This window comes from Vanellus vanellus (genome assembly GCF_965231255.1).
Source record: "Vanellus vanellus genome assembly, chromosome: 4".
NCBI lineage: Eukaryota > Metazoa > Chordata > Aves > Charadriiformes > Charadriidae > Vanellus > Vanellus vanellus.
Window position 1 is genome coordinate 35651879 of NC_138909.1, and position 17687 is coordinate 35669565.

The 17687-nt window shown below is 38.4% G+C and overlaps 1 protein-coding gene across 1 annotated transcript in view; it reads left to right on the top strand.

The window, feature by feature from the left end:
* Positions 1–264: 264 nt before the first annotated feature.
* FHIP1A (FHF complex subunit HOOK interacting protein 1A) overlaps positions 265–17687 on the top strand; it is a gene marked incomplete at its 5' end in the record, with an annotated part of 38781 nt that continues 21358 nt past the window's right edge. Inside the window, 4 exons of the mRNA XM_082482282.1 lie at positions 265–366; positions 1769–2395; positions 6981–7139; positions 9426–9512. Coding sequence (XP_082338408.1) covers positions 265–366; positions 1769–2395; positions 6981–7139; positions 9426–9512 — 975 coding nt within the window. The remainder of the gene's footprint in view (positions 367–1768; positions 2396–6980; positions 7140–9425; positions 9513–17687) is intronic.

The following is a 17687-nucleotide window of genomic DNA, read 5'->3' on the forward strand; positions in this document are numbered from 1 at the left end:
ATGCTTTAAAAAATTCCATCCTCAAACTGAATTAAAGGAAAAAGGTTTCAGTGTTCTCTTTAAGCATGTTCTTTTTTGTTGTATATTATAATTTGATGTGCATAGGTATATGTGTGTGTTGTTTTTTAAACAGATTTCTGCGGATACCAAAGCTCAAAAGACGATATCAATCTCATCATGACGCTTGAACATCTGTAGCTAACTACAGGATTTTCAAAAGAAATCCAGCATGGCCTAGTTGGCTTGACCTTTGGAAAATTTATAATGTCCTCTGGAACCAGTATCAACAAAAATCGGCAGGCTCCGAGCCTGCAGGGTGTTGACCCAGAAACATGCATGATAGTGTTTAGAACACACTGGGCACAGGTAATGTTAATAGTTTTATTGATTTGAAGTAGGCTGCATTAATAGGAATTTGCTTTATTCTTACTTCTGGGAAAATCCTGAATTGCTCAGGAACAAACGTCTTTCATGCAGAATGTAGTAGATGACATTGAAACATTTTAAAATGCAAAGGTAATTGACCTTTTAAGGTATAGTTAGCCTTTACTAATCACACTTTGAACTCCAGATTTGCATCTAAAAGCAAAGTGGTAGGACATGGTAATATCTTTTGGAAGGCCTGGATCTTATTACTGGCTTTCTGAGTGATTCACTGTGTCTTGGATCTTGTAGCAAACTTCTGTGCTTTCTTTCCTTGTGCTGCGTAAGGCTCGCTTAGCTTTTGCAAAGTATATTAGATGCATGGTGCAAAGCTGTTTAAGTGTTGTTTATTATGGATAGATGTAGATTATGCACTTCAGCATATTCTAAAAATTGTTTGCATGTCATCAGGATTATAATTGCTTTTAGAAGAAGATGTTTTGCTCCGAGCACCATAATATAAGGTCTTATTTGCTGCAGTCATATGAATAACTAACAGTTTATGTAAAATTGATTTCGGTACTGCTGCTTTTGCTGTTTTTTGGCTATCCTGAGAAGCAAGCCAGATGAATGCTGGTGTTTCAAAGATGTTTCCAGTGTCAGAGGAGCCACCGTTCAAGAGCCACCTTTTCTCACTTAACTCTAGTGATGCTGTCATGCTAGGGGAGCTGCTGTTCCTTTGTGGGTTTGTAGCAGTTATCCTCCACAAAAGGGCTAAAGACAGTGGTTGTTTCACAGACAAGGAGCTTTATTGATTGCGTGCAGAACAGAATTTAATTCAGGGGTATAAGTGCTGGGGTGACAATTGTTACTCAATCCTAAATCTATATTAAATGTTGCAAGAGTATGTGGGCATCAGTGGCCATTTGGTATTATGTAAAATATGGCAAGGAAAGATCAGCCCTGTGGGTTTCTGCCACTCATACTACTGCAAGTTATGTCATGATATTGATTGTTCTGAGCACAGTTAATTGGGCTGAAGAGCAGGTGCTTTGATTTCAGTCCTCTGTGACAAAGAAACTTACTGGAAGCATCCTTGAAACTCAGTTTCTGAAGACTAAGGGAACCTAGTTTATCCATACTCCAGAGAACCCCAAGTTTTCAGCAATAGGACATGTGGCAAGTTTAGGTGCTTATAAAAGTGAACAAAAGCATTACATTTTTGCATCGTACGTGCCAAGTGTGAAACTTTTAAATTTAGAAAGCTTGACAGACAAAAACTAAAATCATAAAAAGAGTTTGGGCTTTTTGTGTCAAGAATTTAGATGCTTTTTTTCCTTTATGGGGTAAGTGCATATTTTAAAAAATACATTCAAATAACTGATCTGCATTTGTTTCTCTTTAGGTTCTGAAAATCTTAGAGAAGCATGATCCTTTGAAAAACACTCAGGCAAAGTACGGGGCAATTTCAGCTGATGAGGCCAGCACTGTTCAGAATTATGTGGAGCACATGCTTTTCTTATTAATCGAAGAGCAAGCAAAGGATGCCTCAATGGGGCCTATTCTGGAGTTTGTGGTCTCAGAAAACATCATGGAGAAGCTTTTTCTTTGGAGCCTGCGTCGAGAGTTCACCGATGAGACAAAAATCGAGCAACTCAAAATGTACGAAATGCTAGCAACCCAGTCTCATCAGCCTTTGCTACATCACAAGCCCATCTTGAAGCCTTTGATGATGTTGCTGAGTTCCTGCTCAGGAACAGCCACTCCAACAGTGGAAAGAGAGTTGGTCGTCCTCTTGAACCAGCTCTGCTCTATAATAGCCAAAGATCCCTCCATTTTAGAACTGTTTTTCCACACCAGCGAGGACCAAGGAGCTGCCAATTTCCTCATATTTTCCCTGCTGATTCCCTTCATCCATCGAGAAGGAACAGTTGGCCAACAGGCCCGTGATGCGCTGCTTTTCATAATGTCTTTGTCTGCAGAAAACAATGTTGTTGCAAAGCACATAGCAGAAAACACCTATTTTTGCCCAGTAAGTTCTTGGTTTGTGTGATCTTCAAGGCTAAACTGTCTCCCCTGTATTCTTCTCATCCTTTTTTGTAAATTTTTATAAAGATGTATTGTAACACATTTGTTTCTGCTAACAGCTATTTCACAAGTCGTAATGCTGTTTAAGCCAGCCCTACTGCCAAACGCAGTCTTGCTCCTTGTTCCCATACGGGCATCGTACTTTTGGGCCTGTGCAAGTGTTTTTGCAGTCACACAGTGAATTGAATTGGGAAACTGATGGAAGTTACAGCAGAACTTGGTGGGAGGGAAACCTGTTCTGTCTTACTGTGAGGCCCCTGTGAGATTCTGGGGGTGAAGGGAGTGAGAAATGGAAACAAGGCGTTCTGAGGCTATTGTTCGTGGTGGCGGTGCTAGCTTAGGCAGGCTATGTTTGCCACACTGTAACATCGGTTCAACAGTTCAAAAAATAAGTGTGACAAGAGCATAAGTGTTACAGAAACCTAATATTTTTACAAGATAAAAGGGAGACTTGCACTTTGTCACTGAATTGGATGTTTCTGTGGCCGTCTCAGGCAAACTCATAGCAAATCTTGCTATGTTGTAGTCTGTTACAAAACTCGGTAGTAGTGTTGCATTGTTAGATCTGGCAAATCACTCTTACTACATGAACAGAAAACCTTTGCTGTTAAACAAGTAAATAATCTAATTTAACAAACAGAGCTGCCCTACTGCAGTTTTAAAGCTAAAGCAAAATGGGCGTGACAATACCTGCTTCCTCATGCCATATGACAAAAATCAGTGGGAGATCTGTAATGGATGGGTTCAAAACCAGATATTGCTCTGTAGAAAAGTTACTCTTGTGTGCCAGGTTTTTGGACTGATTCTTTTTATCTTCTTCGTGGCTTGCATTTTAGTTTAATAAATGCCAGAAAAAATGGAGAGGAACCTCACGTAGCTACTAAAGCAGAGAGCTTTAGGGCAGAGAGCAGCAGAATCCCTACCTTAAGCATTAGTGCATGACAGCTATTCCAGTCGTAGCTTTCCATTTACTCTGAGATTGCTGTGTCCTTTGAGTAGTAGGGCAGAGCCAGGTTTGCAGGCTGGAGGAGGCCTACAAGTTCCAAAACAAAACTTCTAGATGGTTTCCTTTGTCAGTTGTAAATATTGCATCAAATTTCTTGTGCTGAGAGACTCCAGTTGACCTTGTTTAATAGATGCTGCTAAAGAATATGAACTTGATTCTCAAACTGTCCCTGAGACAGATGCCATTATTGGATCTATGCTATAACTTCCATAATTACATCTCCCAATTAATTAAAAAGAAAAAAAAAGCAGCCTTTTTACACTGAAGATAAAAGCCAGCTATATTAACCTTCGAACAGCAGGGAACCACGATTGACAATCATTCTAATTAGGAAGGCTTCTTGTCAAAATGTGCTAAAATCAGACTTTTCTGAACAGTAATGAGACTGGCCTAAGTCTATAATAAAACTTTATTGCGGTGCCATAGAATTAGCTCACTAGCACAAAACCTTGTTTGAATTTGAGTGTGATGAGCTGAAGGAAAAGGTTTTGTTCTGGTGGAAGATTCTGTAGGTGGCATTGCTGTATATCACTCAAATCAGTGCAGATGTGGCCTTAGCTACTCTTCACAGCTAGCGCAGTCCTGCACTGATAGGAGCGGCATTTGGGTGGCACAGTGTTGATGCTGTCTCTGGTTCTGGGGCGGAGTTGGTCAGCAGCATATAGGGTTTTCTTTACCATGCCTTATTGCATAGTATAGACATGCCCTAGGATGGGGTCTGGCCATAAATCTCTGCTGCCTCCTATACCCAGATCAGTGTTAGACCTGTGCCAGAGTGAACCTGAAGGCTTTCTTGATACTATTTTTTGAGCTAACTTTGTTCAGCAGCTTTTTAAAACTAGGTTGACCATGATAATTAAGTATTAAAGCAGAAGGAGGTATGGCTCTGAAGTGTCCTTGAAAAGTTGAGGCTGCGCAGCTATAGAAAGACTACGGATGTGTGAGGAAAGGGAGTTATTAAAGGGAAGGAATTGGGTAGATAGCAATTGATTATGTATTAACAGCACTTTTTAATCATATAATGTGTCTGAGATAACAAATCATGTACTCAGTGTCTTTTGTGAGTCAAGGGAAAGTAAATAAATCAAGGAGACTCGTTTGTGGAGAGACTCATGATGATGGTGAGAAAGTAAGTGCTGGAGGTGCTTGTAAAAGTAGATGAGCACATAGGGTTGACTTGACAAATGTTGGGAGAAGTTTAAAAGAACACTGCTCTGGGTAAAATGAAAATAAAACCAATCTTGCCCTTCCAGGACATCAACTTGTTAATTTCTTTCCCTTTCCGATTTTTTTTTCATTGATATTTATCATTTTACTAATTAAAACTCCATAATGTAGTCTATATATATGCATTATTTTATATGCCTGCATACAGAATGTGAAGAGTTCTGTTAGTTATTTCAAATGGTAATCATGTTTTATACCGTATACTTCTATGAAAATTTTCAGATGTTTTTTCGCCTAAAGAGATGAAATTGCTTCCAGTGCCTGCTCTCTGTCTCAGCGCTTTAGAAACATACTATCACATAGAGCCATTTGTGTTGTACTTTATAGCAACAATAAGAGCTTTTCAAACTTTACAGATTTTAGCAGCTACATCTGTCACTTCTTACTTCACTAAGTCAGACAAACTAAAGAATTCTTCACTTCAAGACATTGACTGATTGTGAGTTCATTGCTCCTTTTAGTGGAGAGTAGTACGTTTTGCTCAAGGTCGATTTCTTGTGCTTAAGAACTAAGCTCCATATGAAGGAGAAATGGATAGTACACAGCTCTGAAAATCAGATTGTTTACTGAGAGGGTAAGTATGAATTTATGAATAACAGTTAAATTTTAAACAGACAATGGAAAATCAAGTCTGTGTTAATTAACAGGCTGCAACTCAAAAGAAACTCAAGTTCTCTCTTCAGAGTTTTTTTTCATCCTAGAATCATCTGTAGTCAGGGTTTGTGAGGTTAAGTGTGCATGTGGGCTACCTATAGGTAGTTCTGTAGGCCTAGTGAGATCTCCCTAACTTTTTGCTTTGAGGTCTTCTAATGTGAGAGAGTGAAAAAGCAAAAAAGATTCTGCTTACAGAAGAATGTCATTGTATAAATAAAGCTTTGCTTCAATGGCTTTAGCTTTTTAGTTTTTTAAGATATCTCCAGCATCTATCTTTATTTATATCTATGTATATATATGTGTGAAAAAAGTAGCACAGCATGCTAAAGCAGTGTTTTTTCCACAGTATTCCCCCTTCCCTTAATATTCGGCTTAATTACGTATGCCAGAATAAATCCATCTTCAAAATTATGTGATTAAGGAATGGAAAGCATCCAGAAAGACAGCCTTTGTCTGACTGAATGGGTTAGCAATTCTAATTGGTTACGCTTGCGTATGATCAAAACCTAAATCCCCTTCCCTGAACTCTTGGTCTTTGACCTGCGCATTGTCAGCTGTTTGTTTTCTAATAGATAAAACAGTTGTGTTTCGTCTGAGCTTTGACTGTCTAGCCCTGTAGATGCCAAGTAGCCCTTTGTAGAAAGAGGAAAAATTCTTCCGAGAGTCTGTTGAATGAAAACTAAAAAGATTTCCATCAGACTGAGTCTTAATGATTGCATTAAAATGAGGATCATCTTAAAAAATATCCTGAAGTTACATAAAATTGTCAGAAAGATGAGAATTGTAAATAATATTTAGAAAGTTTCCAGCTTCAAATAACTTTAATTATTAAAATCTTGATCTGAAACTACCAATACTCTAGATATATTCAGTAAAATTTAAAAAACCTTTTTGGAAATATGCTTTTTAAATTGTAACTAAAAAGGCAATCTTGTGCTTCAGTGTTATATTCTACATGAATCATCTGTAAGCCTTACTCTGACTGGAAACAGTGTCTATACAGTAACTTATTTCAGGCTTTTTTATTTCTTCCCTTCCAAATAAATAAGAAAGGAAAACGAGAAATTATGAACAGCTAGAATTATTTTTTTTTAAGTGGATACAGCTGCATTCAAGTGCCTGGGAATCAAAGTCAACATATATCTGTGGTCTATGTGAGGCTGAACTTCATTTTTGTTGATGGGGACACTTTCCCCCTCCATTTCTAATGTTTCATATTTATGAGTGGAATCAGTTCATATAGGCATGTGTAAGCAGTCATGTTCAAATCACCAATGAAAGACAAGCTGTAGATAGATGGCAATGATGGCTCCTTCCAGAAGGGACTGAAGGAAACTGTAAAATGATTTTACAAGTATTTAAAAAGAAAATAGAACTTCAGATTAAAAAAAAAAAAAAGACAACCTGCTTTTCCCAATCACTTTGTCCTAAATACCAGCTCTTGAAACAAGGGTATTATATGGATGGCTCTTTAAAATATTCATGTCTTTCTGCCACAGGAAACTTTCAAAAGGAAATTAATTTAATCTCAACACTCTCTTATGTTACTAAAACTAGTAAGAGAAACGATGTGTGGCATTGTCATTCAAGCAGATGGACAGTTGGAAAGTCAACTTATTTCTCTTCTGTTTTTGAAATACAGGTGCTAGCAACAGGACTAAGTGGCCTCTATTCGTCTTTGCCTACAAAGCTGGAAGAAAAAGGAGAAGAGTGGCACTGTCTGCTGAAAGATGACTGGCTGTTGTCACCAGCCCTTGTACAATTCATGAATTCCCTTGAATTTTGCAATGCTGTGATACAGGTAATGGAGCAGAGTTGGCCTCTCCTTTTGAAGTAGTAGATTTTTATATATTCTGCAGAAATTTGTAAATGATAGAGTTTATTCTATTAAAGGCATGGAATTTCTAAGTTACACTAAAATAAGTTGCTTATAAAATGAATGTTTTGTGCTGTTTGTCCTGGTTTATAAGGCTGAATTAATATGGGTTTAGTTTTCAGGCGCCAAATGTTTCAAATGAAAGCAGTAGAATTTTGTGGTGGCTTGATATTTCATTATGTAACTGGGAGGATTTTTTGTTTTAAAAAAATAAATAAATGTTTGTTGTATTTTAATACCAATGTTGATACTAAAAGTAAATTGAATGCCTTTATGTGTGAGAAAAAGTAGTCTTTATGTATTTAAGCACTGAAAAACATTCTGTCTTTGTCTAAGCTCTCATAATAGCATACAAAAGAAAATAGTCTGTTTTGCCTGTTGGTGAGTACTGCATAAAGAAAGCTTTCCAAGCAGAATTTAACTATCTTCCTAGAAATATAAATTCATTTTAGATTGGCCTGTTTTGAATCCACTCTCTGTTCTTAATGATTATTTCTTGGTTAGATTTTTTTTTTTTCTGGCTTTGATCCCTTACTATGTTTTTTCCTCTGCTCTAAATGTAAAACGAGATTTTTGTCTTTTTGTATTGTTTTTAAGGCTAGAAAACCCTATATAACCCTTCTCCAGTATTTTATTAAGCGTGATATAAATTCTACAGAAAATGTGGATTTTTGTGTTACTTGAAGAAATGTGCTGAATAGGATTGCTAATTTAGTCACATTTACTGTTAAATAAAAGATATGTTTTAGTGAGACGTGCAAAATACAGTAAAGCAACTGATTGACTATTAAAGCACTGAACAAGTGAAAATAATAGTAGCTGTCATTCTTTAAATGCAAAATACAAGATTTTTAACATGCATGTTTAAACGTGAAAAGGAGACAATATTCATTTTGGTGTCTAAGCAGGATTTTTTTACAGATCTATATTTGCAGGAGGTCATATTTTACACCTTTTTTTTAAAAATTGATATAAAAGTTACTGCAGACAAACAGGAGCATTTTTTTTAGAACTGCTTTTTAAATAAACTCAAAATGGTTAAGGATCTTCAGCTGACATGCAGAAAGAGCAGTTTCTGACTGCTGCTTGATTGTGTCTTTATAGTCTTTCTTCAGCTGAACTGAAAGCTCAATTTTTGCTCTGTGCATGGAATGTTTTTTATGGTGTGGCTTGTTCTGTGTTCACCCAAAAACTTTGGCCAGAGATTAAAAAGGGACAGTGTAGCCAAGACTTCTTGCCATTTACTACTTTTCCCCTGGATCACAGCATAGGAAGGGCAACCCTTTTTCTTCCCCTTTCCAGAGTAAGGGTTACAAATTAAAGGAAGTCTGGGAAGAATTGCAAGTGGGAGAATGTATTTGTGGCCACACGTAGGCTGTGACATTCCAGTCTCTATGTGAACTTCAAACAGAATATATCAACATAGAATGCTTCTGAATGGAATTTTTTTTTTTTTTTGCTTTTATCAAATCTCTTTTAAATGCATAAATTGATAATATGTTTTCTTTGTGAAAACAAAATGAAAGCTTCATTATAAAGGTAGATTTTTTTTGGCTTCTAATAACATTTTATTTTTTAAACATAATAATAATAATATATATTTATATTATTATATATATAATAATAACAGTTAATTTTTTAAAGCTCCTAATCAACCTATTGAATGAATAACATAGGTTTTGTTTTCATGTCTGTTTGTTTTACAGTGGCTGGGAGAAGGGCATGTGAACAGTATGTTCTTACCCTGTAGCTAGAGAGCGCTTTGGTTTACCTACTCTCGAACCATAGGAAAAGAGCTGTTCTGCTTTTTCTTCCTGTATAAGAGGACAAGTTAACAATGGCAAATCTACCTTCAAGTGACCCTGACGAGGTTGCAGGAGCTAAATTTATAATCTCAAATCTTCCTTTGATGCATGGGTGTACACACTTTTCTGTCCATCCATTCATCTTTGTCAGCATGCAGGGAGATTGAAAAGCCCTGTTCTCTAAAGTTGGCAGGCTTACTGTAATTAAACATAGTTTGTGTATTTCTTTGAAGAAGGAAAAATCTTTAAGAACCTGAATCATAGCAAATGCTGGTGAGAAGGACAAATGAACATGTCTTGTTAAATGGGAAAGGGTTTTGGTAGTGGATAATAGTAGCCTGTGCCCCATCTTATTTTTAAATCTCACCGGAACTGTTCTGTGTCTTTCTCTCCCCTACTCTCTTAGGTGGCACATCCCTTGATACGTAACCAGCTTGTGAATTACATTTACAATGGATTTTTGGTACCAGTAATGGCTCCTGCGCTCCATAAGGTCAGTGGCGTATGCAAGCATGACACAGCATAATATCGGTCAAAAACATTATGGATGATCTCTGTGTAAAAGATACTATTAAATGTACTGTCAGTAGTGACTTCCATGTAATTGAGTAAGTTTCTAGGCTCACTTTCCATCTTTTCCTTCCATACTTTCTATTTACACTCTACAGATTATTAATCCAGATATAAGTATTTCTGAAAATGTTTAAAATTCTTAAGTGAAATGAAGAACCAAAATTTTTTTGTTGTGCTAGGCTGACAGATCATCAAAAAAGCAGTGACATTTTTGACAACATTTGATCATGGCAGACATGTTTCCATGAGGATTTTATTTTTCCAAATAAACATTTTCCAAAAGGAGAACGCCCACAAGGAAAATGTTCAGTCAAGAAATATTACATTAATTTTAGCAAAGTTGGTATTGTTTGGTACTTCGTTATCACAGTTGGCAGCGCTATTTTCATAAAGTGGAGAAGAAATTGAGTTTGGTATCAATTTTATAATGTATTAGGGTGCAATTAATGTTGCTTTCAAGAAAAAAAAAATCAATTTTTCTTTGAATTTTGGGGGTTATTCTTTGCAAAATAAGTCACATTGGTGAATTAGTTAATTTTTTTTTTTATTAGGCTGCAGGAAAATATTTTTCCGACTGTTGCAGAATATGTCAATTAACAGTCTTCATCACCCTTTAAAAAGAATACCTTGTTTGAGGAGGAAAAAGTAGGAATGGTGAGAGTAAAAATCCACCAAAAACTGCCAGGAGAGGACTAATAAATTACTTTTTGAAGGTCTACTAATTTTTCTAAGCCTGCCAAGCAGAAAGCACACTGCCTGTTCCATTTTCTGAGAGGCCAGTGAAACACTGTACCCTACTTTCTAGTCTAGGACTTGTCTTGCCAGTGCAAATGATTCTTCATGGTAAGTAGTCACTTACCAAGAAAGTAATAAACAGTATAGAATCTTTTTCAATTATTTGGCAAAGCTCAGACATTTGGGAACTTGGCAAGGGCTGAAATAAAATATGGCTGCAATCCAGGTCAAGGCTGTAGTCTGTCTTTGACATCACCTCCTTACCTGGGAGTAACTTTTTCTATTTCTGTGTCTTGACTTAATTCCTTACCAAGACTGGGAATTAGAATCAGAAGGGAAAAGCTAACCAGCTTTAGGTCAAGGTTATGGATAACAAGGGAGATATCAGAATGTGGCTGTGGGATTCTGGTCTTAGTGGGTAGTGTTTTTACCTCTGAAGTACTTAACACAAATTTTAGGTTGTTTTCAATACTATCATGCTGCTGAAGGCCATTCTTATTGGTCAGTAAATCTACTAAGTTGAGTTATTTCCCTGTTGATGTTACTTAAATCACTTAAAGTATGCTGTTCTGATTTTTTTTTTTTCACGTGATGGAAATTTTGTTGAACCTCATTTATATACTCCGAAATGGGGTGAAATCATATTGCTCTTGAAAAATGGAGATGTTGGCTGCTAACATATGTGAGTTGCAAGCCTAGATCTCTACTGAACACCGACATTCTGTTTGGTGCTTTGTTCTTGAGTAATAAACGTTTCCTTGGTTAGCGTTAAGTTTGACTTTTTTCTCTTTAAAAATTTACTTACGTGTATAAACTTCAAATGCATTTAATGGAGAAGATGGATTGCACCATCTAGTGGATCTGATACAAGGCTCTCACATATGTGAGACCGCAACTCCATAGCAAAAGAAAACAAGTAAATAGAGACACAGTTGACCTTTCAAGTCTTTCTGTGTTGTGTCCCACATTAATTTAACAGAAAATAAATATTTTATGTCTTTGCTTTTGGGACAGATTTCTATGAGCTAAGAAAGATAAATATGCTGTAACAGCTCTTCCATACATTAAAATAATTTCTATTTGCCTTTGAAAACATTCATGCTAAATTGAGGAGTAGGCTTTGAAAACTGTATCGTCCATCTGGGGACTTAAGTGTTGCAATTAACCTTTAGGTTAAGAAAAAATTGTGAAGGGCCAAAATGAGAGAAAGGCCAGATGTACCATGGTAGTTCTCAAAACAGAAGCCTTTTCATAGAACACAATACTAAATGAATTTATCCAATCATTCACTTCGGGTTGTTCTGACTCGTTCTAGCTTATGAGTTCAAATACAGTGAATAATGGAGCGTGATATGAATACCTGATTAGGAAGACAGATCTGTGGAAGGTTAAAAGGAGGGGTGGTAAGAAGAGATGGTAATTATTGGTCCGTCTTCCTAAGGTGTTCCTATAAATCTTATTTCTAAAATTTAACTGGTATGGAACATCTGCTTCTCATAACTCTTGGTAATAGACATGGAAGGGAGGAAGGGAGTCCAGACCTCATGCGGCATTCAAGCCTTAACATCCCATATCCAATCTGGCACCCATGGTTCTACTTTAATGCAGAAATCGGAAGGGAGATGACTTTTCGTCTCTGCTCTTGTATGACTATTGCATAGGCATACTACATCAGACCTGTTCTCTCTGTACTGTATTCTAGTTTTTCTTCAAGAACTAATGTTTTGAGGAAAAAATTGCTCTGCAGCAAGACACAGACTCGCATTTATTGTTTTTGCAAAGACAACTCCAGTCAAGAATGTAGACATCTAGGAAAGAAGTCTTCAATCTTTTCTGTTCTCAGTGCGATAGAACTTTATTTCTGTTTAAAACAACAGCAGCAACATAAACAAATCATGTTAACGTGACTCTGTCTGATCACCGAATCAAATTGAGTTGATTCAAATATATAAAATAAAATAAGCCAAACAGTTCTACAAGCACTATTAGATAAATTGTGTAGCTAATAGTCTTATTAGCTTTTAATCCCTCATGGAGTAACAGCAACATCAGTTTGCCTTTGCCACTGATGAATTTAGGTATGAGCAAAATGTTTGGTATGAGGAAGTTTACTCACTTTTGGATTAAAGCTAAGCCTATATTGTAGATGATAGGTGGTGGTCAGTCTCTTCCTTCCTTCTGTCTCTTCACAGAACCACAGAATGGCTGATGCTGGCAGGCATCTCTGGAGATTGTCCTGTCCAACCCCCTTGCTCAGAGCAGGGTCAGCTAGAGCAGGTTGCTCAGGGACGTGTCCAATTGGGTGCTGAATATCTCCAAAGCTGGAGATGGCATAACCTCTCTGGGCAGCACTGTTCCAGTGTTTGACCACCTGTACAGTAGAAAAGTATGTGGTCTTTGTTTGCTTTTTTTTTTCCTCTAATGTCCAGTTGGAATTTCCTGAATTTCAGTTTGTGGCCCGTTGCTTCTTGTCCTTTCACTGGGCACCAGTGAGAAGAGTTTGGCTCTATCTTCTGTGCTCCTTCCCAGCAGGTGTTTGCACACATAGATAAGATCCTGCCTGAGCCTTCCCTACTCCAGGTTGAACGTTCCCATCTTTAATTCTCTCCTCGTATGATAGATGCTCCCATCCCATAATCGTCTTTGTGGGTCTTTGCTGGACTTGCTCCAGTATGTCAGCGCATCTCTTGTACTGGGGAGCCCAGCACTCTAGGTGCGTCTTGCCAGTATTGAGTACAGGGGAAGGATGTCCCCCACCGACCTGCTAGTAATACTCTTAATGTAGCGCAGGAGGCTGTGGGTCATCGCCACAAGGGTGCATTGCTGGCTCATGGCCAATTTTTTGTCCACAAGGACCTGCTGGTTCTTTCTTGCAAAGCTGCTTTCCAGCCAGTCGGTCCCCAGTGTGTACTTGTGTCTGGGGTTAGTCTTCCCCAGGTGCAGGCCTTTGCATTTCTGTTATTGAACTTCATGAGGTTCCTGTTTGCCTCTTTCTTCAGACTGTCAAGATCCCTCTGAATGGCAGAACAGCCTCCAGTCTATCAACTACTCCTCCCAGTTTTGTAACATCTACAAACTTGCATGAAGGGGCACTCGATCTCATCATCTTGGGCATTAATGAAGATATTAAACGGTATTGGCCCCAGTGTAGACTACACATCCCTGGCCTTTAGCTGGGCTTTGCATTGCTGATCACAACCCTTTGAGCCCAGCAGTTTGGCCAGTTTTTGGTCTAATTCACTTATCCAGTGCATTCTTCATAATTTTGTCTGTGAGGATGTTGTACAAGAGAGTCTTGAAAGCCTTGCAAGATACATAGTATCAACTGCTCTCCATTTATCCATCAAGCCAATCTTCTTATTGTAGAAGGTTTTCAGGTTGGTGAGACTTGATTTCCCCTTTGTAAATCCACGCTGACTACTCCCAGTCACCACGTTCTCCTTAATATCTTTTGGAAATAGCCTCCACGAGGTTTTATTCCATCCCCTTCCCAGGGATCGATGTGAGGCTGACCAGTCTGTAGTTCTCTGGATTGTCTTTGAAGACTGGAGTGACATTTGCTTACTTCTGGTCCTCAGGAGACTGCTCTGGTAGCCACAACCTTTCAAAAACCAAGACTGGCCTCGGCATTTGGGGATGCAACCTGTCAGGCCCCACAGACTTACGTATGTCCAGTTTGTTTAAATATTCCCTAACCTGATCCCCCTTCTCTAAGGGTAAGTCTTCCTTGCTAAAGACTGCCTACTTTCATCTGAGGGACCTGGGATTCCCAAAGGCAGATCTTGCCAATACAGACCAAGGTGAGGAAGGCATTGAGTACTGTGGCTTTTTCCATGTGTTTTGTCACTAGGTCCCCTGCCCTATTCAGCAGTGGGCAAGAATTTTTCATAGCCTTCCTTTTGCTGTTGAAGCCCTTCTTCAACTCCAGCTGGGCTTTGGCTTTCCTAGTCCTTTCCCTGCACACTTAGGCAGTTTTTCCATATAACTCCTGGGTCACGTGTCCCTGCTTCCGTCTCTTGCTTGTTATGTTTCAGTTTTTTAGGAGACCCTAGTTCATGCATTCAGACCTTCTGTCTCCTTTCCTTGACTTCCTTCTCTTCTCCCAACTTAAAACATCAGCCTATCAGACAAGACTTTTGGTAAAAGTAGCATCAGAGTTTCAGTAAGTAGAATTTCAGTAAAAATAGTTCAGAATTTCAGTATGTGGTCCAAAGCTTTGAGATATGTATATGTGTGATCTTGAAATGTCTGTAACATTTATGGAACTATGTAGTAAGCTCTGTCTCTTTTTTTAATTTCTGCAGCTTGTCTCTCTATACACAGTTACTATGTACACAGTTCAGTGTGTGAATGAAACACTACAAGAGTGTTGAGGATAGAGATGTGTTTCTATAAAAAGTCAGTTGGGGAGACCAACGTATTTTGCTCGGTGTCATTTTTATGGCTGTATCTGAGGAAGCTAGTGTGGAGTTGAAAGAAGGATTCACTAGTTCAGGGTGGTGTTTTTTTTCCAGTTGAGGAAGTTTCGAATTGATTGGGCTAGCTAGCTAGCTTGAAATAACCTGTTTTTCACAGTGAGCTCTGTGACGGTTATTTACGTAGCACGTTAACTGCAATGTGCTTAAATAACCCAAACATTCTCAAGTTTATGACTACCTAACTTAATTTCTTAAAGATAAGTATCCTAAATATAGCGTGTTCTTGCAGCCTAATTTATACCTGGTCTGTGCTAGTCTGTTGTCACTTTCTGTGGATTATACCACCTACACATGTAATGAGCAACTGAGGAATATGTTCATATCTCAGAAGCTGCACATTGCTGAATGGGTAGGCAGAGCCCAGATTTGTATCATGTAGGTAGGGATATGCATTAACTGGCCATGCTGGACAGCCCTGTCTTGGCCTTTGGTTGTCTGGATTTTATTGTACTTTTCATGAAAGAGTTGCCTCCCTTACTTCTGACATCTGAGTTTCTTGAGACATTGAAAAAAGTGATTCAATGCATTATTCAGGGACACAAATTCCTTATTTCTGTACAAATTCAGTTAAAACCAGAAGGAATAAAATATTTTGTCCGTAAAGATGCAGAGCTGAAGAAAAGGTTAATTTGGTAGTTTTCTTTTTGTAGTAACAATCCATGGTTTAAAGTTTTGCTCAAACCTTATTTTATTCTTTCTGTTGTAAGTGTTTGGGATTTGAGACAATTAAGGCTATCGGGCAGAATCTGTTCTTAATTTAAGACTGGTATTTTTTGATGGCACGTCAGTTACAACTTTAAATTATGCAATTCTGTACGTTCTTACCTAAGTTTTGGTACTTAGGTAAAAAATATTTGTGAGAAGGTATAATTCTGCTCAGGCACAGAGGCCGTTACATTAAATTTCTGTGATGTATCACATTGGCTGTTTCTTGCTTCACTTTCAAAACTGAATTTTTGGAGTTCTGTCAAAAAAACATGAGGTCTTCTGGGGCCAAACTGTACAAGCGTCCAAGTAATTAAATCAGGCTAATTTTCTCTTCAGGTAAAACCTATTTGAAATCCCAGGGTAAATCCAGAATAACCCTACCGAAGTCTAAATTCTGCTAGAGGCCATATTGACTTGTTTTAGTCTTTATATATTTGGCAGTAAAAAGTTCTTATTTGCCTTACTGTTTTAGGTAGTTGCAGTACTTTTGTAGAAATCTGATCAATTAAATCCTTTTCAGGAGGTCTTTAATATGTATATTAAAGTCCAATTTTGTTTAATATATTCATTAATGACCTGGATGAGGGGACAGAGTGTATCATCAGCAAGTTTGCTGATGATACCAAACTGGGTGGGGTGGCTGACACCCCAGAGGGCCGTGCTGCCATCCAGCGTGACCTGGACAGGCTGGAGAGCTGGGCAGAGAAGAACCTAATGAGGTTCAACAAAAGCAAGTGCAAGGTCCTGCACCTGGGGAGGAAGAATGCTAGGTACCAGTACAGGTTAGGGGCGGACCTGCTGGGAACTAGCTCGGAGGAGAAGGATCTGGGGGTCGTGGTAGACAGTAAATTATCCATGGCCCAGCAATGTGCCCTTGTTGCCAAAAAGGCCAATGGAATCCTGGGCTGCATAGGGAAGAGTGTGGCCAGTAGGTCGAGGGAGGTCATTGTCCCCCTCTACTCGGCACTGGTGAGGCCACAACTGGAATACTGTGTCCAGTTTTGGGCTCCCCAGTTCAAGAGGGACAGGGAACTGCTGGAGCGAGTCCAGCGAAGGGCAACTAAGATGATTAAGGGCTTGGAGCATCTGCCTTATGAGGAAAGGCTGAGAGAGCTGGGACTCTTTAGCCTGGAGAAGAGAAGGCTGAGGGGAGACCTTATTATGGCGTACAAGTATCTAAAGGGTGGGTTGAAGGAGGATGGAGCCAGGCTCTTTTCAATGGTTCCAAGTAACAGGACGAGGGGCAATGGGCACAAGTTAGAACACAGGAAGTTCCGTTCAAATACACAGAAAAACTTTTTTACGGTGAGGGTGACAGAGCACTGGCACAGGCTGCCCAGGGAGGTTGTGGAGTCCCCTTCCCTGGAGATTTTCAAGACCCGCCTGGATGCAGTCCTGAGTAATGTGCTCTGGGCAATCCTGCTTTAGCTGGGGAGTTGGACTAGATGATCTCTAGAGGTCCCTTCCAACTCTGATAATTCTGTGATTCTGTGATATATTTTGCAGTCAAAACCAGATAATTAGGAGCCACGTTGTGATATATATAACTATTATGCTACCTTTGATACAGCTCATATTGGTTATATACATCTCTTTCCTGTAAGTGTTAAATTAAATTAAAATTTAATTTTAATTTTGCATTCAGACAATTTGGGTGATAAAGATAGCTGTTCAGACCATCTTGAGTGTTTATGTAATTTGTGTTATTTCAATTTATTGAAGATAGTGCTAAAAATTTGACAAATTATATGATAAAAGCAAATTTTTAATGTCTTAGCATTTACTGCTATACTACATGGCATTTAATTGCTAACTATGATATAATTATTCTTCTGCTTGGAAGGCTTGTTTTAATCTGAATAATGGAAAATTGTACCACCTCTTTAGTGTAAAATGTTGCTGTTGGCCAAGTGAACAGAACTGCTCCGTGGAAGCGCTGGCATGGTCCTGTCAAATAAGCTCTGTCAAATGGTCCTCAGTTATATTGCACTAACCCATCTAAACGAAAACCTCTAACATGGTATGCTGCTGTGATAATTCAATAATGCTTGCTTGATGATTACACAGCACAGATAAGGGGAAATGACCTGTAAATTATACCCCAGAGATTAGAAGGAGCATCTTTATAAATATCCTACCAGACTGTCGGTTCCCATTTAGAAATAATACGGTCT